At 29.0% G+C, this 10,787-nt stretch overlaps 1 protein-coding gene across 5 annotated transcripts in view; it reads right to left on the bottom strand.

Annotated features, from left to right (window-relative positions):
- Nucleotides 1–2,833: 2,833 nt before the first annotated feature.
- LOC107450301 (Acyl-CoA dehydrogenase very long chain) overlaps nt 2,834–10,787 on the bottom strand; it is a 25,751-nt gene continuing 17,797 nt past the window's right edge. For all 5 annotated transcript variants that reach the window (XM_043047544.2, XM_043047543.2, XM_043047545.2 and 2 more), the window contains exons 11-15: nt 9,278–9,521; nt 7,981–8,159; nt 7,082–7,154; nt 4,964–5,112; nt 2,834–3,332 (exon numbers count right to left, since the gene is read on the bottom strand). In XM_043047544.2, coding sequence (XP_042903478.1) covers nt 3,195–3,332; nt 4,964–5,112; nt 7,082–7,154; nt 7,981–8,159; nt 9,278–9,521 — 783 coding nt within the window. In that variant the 3' untranslated portion in view covers nt 2,834–3,194. The remainder of the gene's footprint in view (nt 3,333–4,963; nt 5,113–7,081; nt 7,155–7,980; nt 8,160–9,277; nt 9,522–10,787) is intronic.

Raw genomic sequence — 10,787 nt, 5'->3', positions numbered from 1 at the left:
CATGTATGTTACTGATATGTAACGCGGTGATACAAAGGGTTAAAAGAAATGCAATTTTTTTAATGGGGTGAAAGAGCAGATTCTTAAAAATTTTTCCTTAAGAGTGGTAAAATTCAAATTTTAAATGAAACAAACCATCTTGTTTTGAGTGATCAAAGTTAATGAAGAGTACATTCCAGAAAATGGGTGCACTACCGAAGTCTTAATTAGTAATCAGCAACTCCTTTTATCCTTTTAAAACATAAGACTGATATTCACTTCACCTGCTTTTTTAAAATGCTGCTTTTACCAGCACCCACGAATTATACACGGAACAAAAATTCCCAAATAGCTTCTTACAGCAGACGATTATTAAGTCAATAATTTAAAATCTCGTTATCTTTATAAAAGTAACTTTTTATCTTTGATACACGCATTGGAATAAGTCAAACCAAGTATTTTAAAAAAATACTAAGCGGGAAAAGATATTAATAATAAAAAATACAATAGTGGATGTAATTATCTTAATTTTTGTTATTAAAAAAAGTTTATTTTAATTATGCAATCAACTGCAGAAAAATTTGCATTTTGGCAAAATATTTTGCCCCCTGAGGCTACGTCTATGCTGACGCACTTTCATTTGGAGTCGCAGATTGGGGGCTGATTCGTAAAAATAAAAAAAACTTTAATGTTATTTTTTTACAATTAAAATATGTCGACATCATAATTTCGGTGGCCGTTTCTATATTTAAAGAAGAAGAAAAAATCTGTGGTCGTGGTTTGCGATTAAAAGTCGGTGACTAAAGGTCTATTTACATGTCAAATGATTTAAAAACATTCAAAGAACCACTATGAAATACAATTCGATTTTAAAAAAATTCATAGTAAATTAATAAAACATTAATCTTTTTCATTAAATAAATTTAAAAAATCAAATCATTCATTAAGAAACTAGCAAATTTTTTAAAAAAAATTAATGTTTTTTAAATGGGTTATGGTTCTAAAAAAGTCAGGAAAATTTCATGATGATACAGTTTATTATTATTATATTAAGTATAATATATATATAGTATAACATTTTACATTAGGCATTATACACCATAGAAATTAAAGTTCGCCTGTCTGCTTTCACATAAGTTTTTACAAAATTCTGAGCTCAAAATTTAGTTTTTTTTTTTTTAGATCTTAGGTGGTGGTACCTGAGGTCTTTGACTTCATAACCATTCGATTTTGTAAGTTTTGTTTAGGGCCGGGATAGCCTGGTTGGTCAGGCACTGAACCCATGGCCAAGAGGTCGTGAGTTTGATCTCCGCCGGCTGAAGACTCCCCGTGTATTAAATGGTTATTGATGCAGGTTAAATCTGCCTAGTCAAAAATTCCTCCATGTTCCCAGAACATATACCTCTGAGGGTACTTTTCCAGGAGTGTCCTCAACTTCCGGGGATTTGTTCAAAATTACAAGTTGAGAAACTACGGAGTTGAACATTACTAGTCGTAAACCCAAAATTGGGTTGGCTGTTCAACAGCGGATATATAATATATATGTTTACTTGTCCAATGTTGGTAGGTATGTATATTTGTTTCAAAGATAATTATGTAATATAAATACAATACTTAACATTAGGCATTATACACAGCATAGAAATTTGAGTTCGCCTGTCAACTTTCACGCAAGCTTTCCTAAAAATCATAGAAAAATTAAGCAAGTTTCGACCTTGTGTTTTATTTATTTATTTTGAAATAATGCTGTACAATAATTTCTAAAGGAAAATTAATTTATTTTTAAAAGCTAACTCTGTAACAATGCCGTCTGGTACAATTTGCTTTCTTGAATATTCCATGTTGACTATTTAATGAAAAAATAAAAAGCATGCCAGAACCACCTGAAAATATGCAAAAAATTGCAATGCCAATCAAATCTCAAGCCCCTTGCAAACCTGTTCAACATTTTATACAGGGTGCCCTGTAAATGTTGCAGCAAACTTCTAGGGGAATAAGGCCCATCATAAGGATTAAAAATTATCTAGGAAACCATGACCGGAAATGTTATCGTATGCCATTAAGGGCGCTTGCCTATTATTAACTCTTGCATCATGTGCCTTTAAACATCAGGTACTTCTTTTATTTAGCTAAATTATCTTAATTTTTTGTTTCCTATTACTGTCAAAAACTGCTTTCAAATAGATACAGTAATCAGAATTTAATGATTTGGGGACTAACTGGACAAGCTTGTCCAATCACTAATTTACAATAAAACGGCATTTCTAAGCCTATTTCAATGGCACTCCCAACAATTACCAATAGTAGTAACTTAAAATTTAAATATTTTGGAAAAATTAGAACAGAAGTTCAAAGGCACACAACAACATGCTCATAATAAAAAAACGCCCCAAGCAGCACAAGATGACATTTCTGTTCATGGTTTCATAAGTAGTTCTTAATCCTTATGATGTGCCCTATTTCCCCTAGAAGTATGTTGCAACATTTACTGGACACCACCCAGTATACTATAAAAATCTTTTTGATAACATAAGAATTCTTTTTCACTACACAGCCCAGTGGCATGTAATAATCATACTTTAACTTTGTGCAATATTGCATATTAGTTATAAGCTAAAATTTGATATTGGGAAATAGTTTCTTTTTAATTTAATTGTAATTTTTCACATAATACACATAAAAGAAAAGATGGTATTAGCTTCATTAAAATTGAACAACTGAGAATTATAAAGGGATAAAGAACAACATTTTCACTTAGCTGACATAATAAATTGAATATACTTTCAAGAAAATAATAAACAGTCTGAATATTTTTAATTTGCATAGTCTCAAATTAAACCACAGATAGTCAAGGTGGATTTTAAGTATTTATTACAAGAATATACAGGCGTAGAAAACACAAATTATAACTCTGAGAAATTTTAAAATTTTTGTTTTCAATAATAGGTCTTATTAAAAATATAAATAAATAAATAACTTTAAATAAAATGTGAAAAAAAAATTATTATAATAATGCAAGCAATTAAATTTTTTTAAGATACACCAAGGCAAGTTATATGTGAATGACTTAAAATGTATAAAGGTGGTACAAACTTAAATTACATTTTACAATATCACACAGACTTTTATATTTGGATATTTACATATGGCTCCACAAACAATGTCTTTATGTGCAGGATAGATATAAAATACTTTTTCTGTACAATGCATAAATTCTACAGATTCAATGGATTATTATGGACCACTCCTCCAAACTCTACCATGTCAGAAGAAAGGGAGCTCATCACCTTGAAGTTTTCCAGTTTTGATGATGATTTTAAAACTGCTAAATTTTGATGTACTCGTTCAGATGCCTAGAATAAAGAATTAGATCGAAATTAATGTCATTTAAAAGTGAAGTCTTTATTAATATGAAATGTCTACTTATATTTTTTGTATGAAAAAGAAAACAATACAATACTTTTTTAAACGATATATTTGAAAATTCTGACAATGTCAAATATTTTTAAATATGCATGAAAGATTTTAATACTGTATAGAACCGAATTCAGACTGAGAATTTTTAAAAGCCAAACCTGGTGAGGTTGGCTTAAAATCTGTTTCATTAACTTCATAAAACTCCACAGAGCCGTCGCCGAAGAAAAAAAAATATTACCCTTGTCTGAACAATAGCAATATATAGTTTAACATTGCAGCACGGCATATACATCAAAAAATGAAAGTAAAATACCTTAAAATAACAAATTATAAAGAAACACTAAAAGATGTCAATAGGAAAGGAATATATAAATTTTTAATCTTCTAGCATAAATTGAGATATTCAATAGGTTTTTATTTCTGAATGAAGATAAGCATGTAAACTTTTTTTTTTAATGGCGGGCACTCAGAAAATGCCAGAACTGCTTACTCTCTTCTCGTTACCCAGTAGGCACCTGTGGAGAAGCAGCATTGCCCACATCACACAACCACAAACCCGTTTATAGGGCGGGTTACATTCATACCCAAAGGAGAAAGGACATCACAGAGAGAAAGAAACATCCATGCCAAAATGGCATTTATAATAATCAAGATTAATTTGTCGAAGCACGAGATATCAAGTGAAGAGTTTTGCACACTTTTCGTTGCCTAGCGGTAAAAATATATAATATTTTTATTAATAATCTAAACCATTTTCTTTCAAATATCTTTCATAACTCTTTTTAAAAATTTAATGCTTTAAGATAAAGTTGCACGCTATGTTTAAATTTTAATTAGTTGAAATAAAGTGAAAATACAATCAAAGATCTGAGTTTTTGAAATGACAGGAAACACCATCATGCGTCAAAAACTTGACAACCCTGCAATTGACAAGAGATATAATGCCAAAAGACAGCAACATACAAACATGAAACGTTTAAAGCATGGTAATAATTTTTAAAATTTCAATTTTCAGATGTTTTTCTCATTTAAATGACTTTTAATGATATGTGGATTATATTAAAACAATTAGGACCTTATGCCAACCTTATTTTAAGTTAATATTATTATTACTTTACAATAAGTGTTTCTATTTTTCAGTCAATGGTCTTAGGTTATGGTTTTGGTCACCAAACAAGTATTTACACAACATCTGTTAAAATTTTTCATATTTTTCGTAAAAATAGTGGCAAGTGAAAAGTTCAGTCACTAATACCTTTAGACTTATAATTTCATGATCTGAACTCATACTCATACATACACATACATAATATACTCATATGTTGATAAATATGTGCTTTAAAACAACTTGTTAAAACTTTTCTTAATTAAAAGTAAAATTCGGAGTAACCATGTTTTGAACAAGAACTCAGTCTAAATTAATAAAATTTTAAGCATTAAAATGTCAAAATATTTTTTTTAAAAAAATGAAACAATTTAATTAGAAAGTTAATTATAAAACAACTTTAAAACAAATACTTTACTAAAATAATAATATAATTACAATAAATCTAAAGGATTATCTTACCTCTTGGCATATAAGATTTGTAAACTTTGTTTCATTCTTTGCAGATGGTAATTTATTTTCAATGGAAGAAGTTGCTCGGGACAATACAGCTATCATAGAGTAAATGTCAATAGCAGAATTCGCTAAGCGATTCAGCAAAAATTGCTCGTCTAAAAAATTAAAGAAAGCATGATTTGTGTAAAAATATCATCTACTAAAATTAAATGAGAAAAGCTTTCATAATGCAGGCTAATTTAAAAAAATAAAAAAAATAATAAAAAAAAATCTGAACAGTTATGCGGAAATCTGAAAATGCAATCGACAAAGAAACATGGACAATAAAATCGTCACATATCGAGCGCATTAAAAATTAATTCCATAAATGCAAGATTCAAAATTTCCTGCGTATGATAATATAGCATTAAAAACCATGAAAATCGGTAGCGATAACTGACAAAAAATGCAATCGTAAATGAATCCTAAATATTTAAATTTGAAATTGGTGATTGGAAATTCGCTAAACAAAATAATATTTTATTAAAACATTGAGATTTTAGAAACAAAGTGAAAACAGTTTAATAAATACCGAAAGACCAGAGTTTAATAAATATCGAAAAAACAATCAACAAAACCATGCAGATTTACCGTGGAATTGTAGTGAATTGAATGGATTGAGAAATGATTACTAACTGAAATGTGTGATTTGGAATTGGTGGTATGTTATAATGACAATAACCACGCAAACCACGTGTATTTGTGTTTGACTGGAAATGATTTTAATTTTTATTTGAATTGGAAATTATTTCTATTTTTATTTGAATTGGAAATTATTTCTATTTGTTATTTTGTAATGAATAAGGAAGTTTTGATATTTGTTTACCTTAAAGACCAATTAATCGAAAAAATCTATTTCACATACTTGCCGAAGTTCTGACAATTCTGAATATGGGACTTACCACTATACAGGATGATTCTAAAACGATGGGCAAAATTTTAGGAAGTGATAGTACACACCCAAGCAAACAATTTTTATCAAAGAATGTATGGTCGAAAACAAAACGCAAAGGTGCTGGCGCATTTGGAAAGTTGTTTGATGCAAACGTGAAAGCTCCATTCCTGTTGCGAGTTACTGTGCTGCTTTACTTGTTGCCAAGCTTTCGGCCGCTGCAGGGAAAGTTCGTGATATGCCTGGTGTGTTTCAGAATCTTCGCCGTTGTACTGCGTGCATAGCTGCTATCGGCCACTGTTTTGAACACTTATTGTAATCACATGCCATTAAATTTGCTTTGATAACTTAACTTTATCGTTTTTGCCTCTTTATGTGTTTTTGCCTCATGTGAGAACATAAACTTTGACGCAATCTAGCGGTTTTGCGTTTTGTTTTCTACCATACATTCTTTGATAAAAGTTGTTTGCTTGGGTGTGTACTATCACTTTCTAAAATTTTGCCCATCTTTTTAGAATCACCCTGTATACATGTAAAGATTTGGTTTAAGAAAAATGATTTAAAATTCATTTGGTCATCACAGATTAAAACGATGATTTTAAGAACAAAAAGAACTGATAAATATAAAAAACAAAAGAAACAGAAAAAACAAATAGAACTGATAAATATAAGGTGGTGATTTTAAGATTTTAAAGAATCATTTAATATTTCTACTTGTATTTCATGCTAGTGAAAAGATGTTATCGTTAAAAGTACATAGTTATAGATATCTTTGCGAAGCAAAAAACTTGACTTCCAAGCTATGTTTGTTTTCTTTCCACTTTTGAAATTCGGTTAAGATTATTTTTTTAAAACAAAAAATTTCTAAAGGCTATTTTACTTTTAAAAGTGGCAACATGTGGATAGATATTCCACTTCTATAACCTTTATTATACCTTTTTTTTTTTTTTACTATTGACAATATTTATTTACCCAGAAGTAAATTAAGTTTCTAAGAAACACTAATTCGCATTGAATGCCATAAAATGGGAAATTAAAACTGACTGCCACCAGCTTTTTTCCCACATAGTTAAGGATGTGATAAGTTATAATTTGTAAATACAAACTGATTGATTTAGGTTCACACATAACACATTTTCCAACTTTTATTAAAATTAAATTATTGGGCATAATTTTAAGAATAAAATACTTACTGATAATGTTTTTTCCATATTTCACTAGCAAATCTTCAACACCCAGGCCAAAGTTTTCAATGCACTTAGAAGCCTTAAAAAAGAAAGTTTATTTTTATACTGACTTACACACAAATATATAAAATCATGAGCAAAAAAATAACAATACTTTTAAAATATTATCTTAAATAGCAAAAAAAGTTTAAATAATATTTTAAATAAATATCACATCTTGGCAGAAATTTCATTACATTGAAAAAAGTTAACATACTAACAATAAACAAATATTATTTAAGAGAGAAAAATCAGAAAAAAATTAACATTAAAAAAATAGTAAAATATGAAGTTAATTTATAAAGAGAAAGTTTAATATGATAGAAAAATAAAATTAGGTGACTTGGCCATAAGACATAGTTAAATTCCTTAAGTAAACTATGCATTGATTGAAATTCTGCATGCAAATAGATTTTACATTTAAAATAATTACTAACATTTGTCTGTTTAGAAGTAAATACATCAATATAAATTGGCTTAAACTAAAAATTTGATATCAGAGGAAGAACACTATTACTTATTAAAGTTAATAGTCTTCTTCAAGCATATTTTTCTGATTATTTTAAGTGTACTGTTAAAACCAGCTGCCACATTTTTCTCGTCAAAGATAACATGCACAAACCTGTTCACTTATAAAACGTTAATCAATTGATTTGTTAGAACCTCAATACTTTATTTTTGAGATCATATCAGATTATGTATGCATTTTTGTCTTTCAAAATATTCTTACATAACGAATTATGATAAAAAAAATAATGATAAATGAATAAGAATAATGATAAATGAATTATGTTCAAACATAAGATAAACAAAATGCCTTGCATAATATCCCTGAGAGAATTTCAAGCAATCAAAATAGTATTTACCAAAACACCAGAGTCACTTAAATCATTATGAATGTGAGTAGAGAGGGATGGGGGGCTGCTTAGACCAATTACTCTTTTTGCTCTCTTAGCACCCTCATCAAGAATAAGACCTAAATTTGCTGTTGGATTCTTCAAAGCTTTTTGCAACTCTTTCAAATGGCCACCAGCATGCTGTAATCCTAAAAAAATCAACAAAAAACAAAAGATTGTTATTACAATGTGACCTTAAGGGGCCATTTAAATATTAAGCACCTAATAGGGTAAAGTTTGTGATTTCCTTAATTTTCCCAATAAAGGGATAGGAGTATGAGAAATGCTTATGAAAGAACCGCCATGGCCCTTCTTCTTTGCCTCTTAATGAGGTGACCCGCGTTTGAATAGCATTACTGGTTGATCAATACAAATTATGCTCTCGGTTTTCACCAGTCACAGTATTAACATAAAATATCCACAGTGGTAGATAAATTATAGGTTAGAATCCCTTTACCGTCGAGTTAGTTATGAAAGGTTTACTCTATTTTCCTCTCCATGTAACGCAAATGCAATTTAGTTCCATCAAAAAGTCCTCAGCGAAGGCTGGTTTGTCCCACTGCTAGGTCCAGGAGCTCCTTTGTCTTCGGTTTTGTGTTCAAAATTACAAAGCTACGAAGTCGAACATTGATAATCGTAAACTCAGAATTGGGTCAGCTATTCAATGGCGGTAATAAAATAAAATTTTTAAAAAAAAACGCTTGTGTAAGATATTAAAATTACATTATTTTCAAATAATTTATTTTCAAATAAATTTTAAATATTATTTTAAAAAATGTGACAAAAAACTTATAAAAAGAAAATATTAAAAGAAAGGATGTGTTTCAAAGGTCAAGAATGCTGATGACTGTCAAAAAACCCAAAAGATTCCTAAAGAGTATGATACTCAAAATTTCTTAAAATGAATTAAAACAAAAATTTTGTTTTGTGCAAAGATATATTCTTTATTTGAATTTAATTCTAAAATTAGATTACTACTGTAAAAGCCACAGTTGAAACTAAAATCAAGAGAATGTGGTGACTTTCCAATATAAGCATTGGAGTGGATTTGTTGTTACTTATGTTAACAGGAGAAAGTCTAAAATAGCCAAAAACATGCTTAGGTAATATTTGTATGACCATCTTTAAGTTCTCTTTCATGCAAGGATAACTAATGATAAACTATACAACGTTTCTAATCTTAAAAACATAAAATAAAAACAAAAAATAAATGATTTAATTCATTAAAAATAAAAAACTGAGTGACGATTTTATTCACTTTGAATACCTGTTAAAGCAATGAATAGCCTCAAGATATCATTAGTTCCTTCAAATATCCTAAAAATTCTAGTATCACGAAGGACACGCTCAAGTTGAGCTGATCTCATGAATCCCATGCCTCCAAGAATCTGAATAGCTTCATCTACAACAAACCAGCATGCTTCTGAGGCAAAGATTTTACTTATAGCAGCTTCAAGTTGAAAGTCAACATAACCTTTATCCATGTTTCCAGAAACCATGTAGGCCATTGACTGAAATAAAAACAAAATTTATTTAAAGTCTGACTTTTCAGAAAAATTCTTGAAATGTTACTTCAGCTATTATATTCTTTTTACTTTCTGGTCATCCAATAATATAAATATACTAAAACTGCTCAGTAATAATTATGAAAAACTATATTTTACAAAAATTATTCATGGGTAAAAAAGTTTTATAAACATTAGAGTCATGGTTAAGAGGATAGTGTTTGCCTCCCAATGAAGTAACCGAGGTTCAAATCCCAAGGGTGACTGATTGATAAATATTCTGCTCGTGGCTCGCAACCACCACAGTGCTGATGCAGAATATCCTAAGCGATAGATGGATCCCCCAGCCCTCAGACTAACAATGGGAGATTTTTATGGTTTTCCTCTCCATGTAATACAAATGCGAGTTACGGAATTGTTAGTCAAGAAATCAAAATGGGATTTGATGTTCAATGTTGGTTATAAAACAAAAACATATAAAAGAACTTTTTTTGTGTACTTAGTTCTGAAGACAAATGGGGGAAAACATAAAAAGTAGAAATAAAATTAAGGGGGTCAAACTTTCTACACCTCTAAGATAAGGAGATTTGGTTATGTTTTCCAAATTGTTGCAACTAACCATACTTTGCAGGTCAAAATGCAAATCAGTTCATTCTTTTTTTTAAAAAAAAAATAATCTTTATTAAGAAAACCTATATTTTTGCATTGATTTTGTAATTTAATGCACTGGTAGCATTATTAATTAACATATTTAAAGTGTTTTTTTTAAACCATCAAAAAAATTATATCCTAGAATTAGTACTTGAAAATCTAATCATTAGAATAAAAGTTATTTTGAGTCAGATTTTTTTTACTCACTTTACATAAATTTTTATTACAATTTCAATCTAAAAAAAAAATGAACAGAAAAACTAATAGAAATGACACAGATACTAAGAATACATAAGTTTCTTAATGCTTGACAAATAAAGAGGTTAAAAGAAATTATAAATTAAAATTTGGTAGGGTTAATAGAAAAAAAAATTAAGTAAGAAAAAATACAGTGAACTCTTGCTACTACGATATCCAATACAACAATAACTCCCTTTATTACGATGCTTCGTGGTCCTGACAAACTTGCATATGAATTAATGTCATGCTCCTCTCAATATTATGATATTATCTGAAGCAATAAACCCCTGTAAAACGATTTTTTTTTCAAAATTTCAACCTTATCTTCCCCATTCATTATTTATTTTCAAATAATGTAAAAAAAATCTTTTTTTATCATCT

Source organism: Parasteatoda tepidariorum, chromosome 5, assembly GCF_043381705.1.
Source record: "Parasteatoda tepidariorum isolate YZ-2023 chromosome 5, CAS_Ptep_4.0, whole genome shotgun sequence".
Lineage (NCBI taxonomy): Eukaryota > Metazoa > Arthropoda > Arachnida > Araneae > Theridiidae > Parasteatoda > Parasteatoda tepidariorum.
The sequence above is the reverse complement of the archived record's forward strand: the minus strand, read 5'-3'. Positions and strand labels throughout refer to the sequence as shown.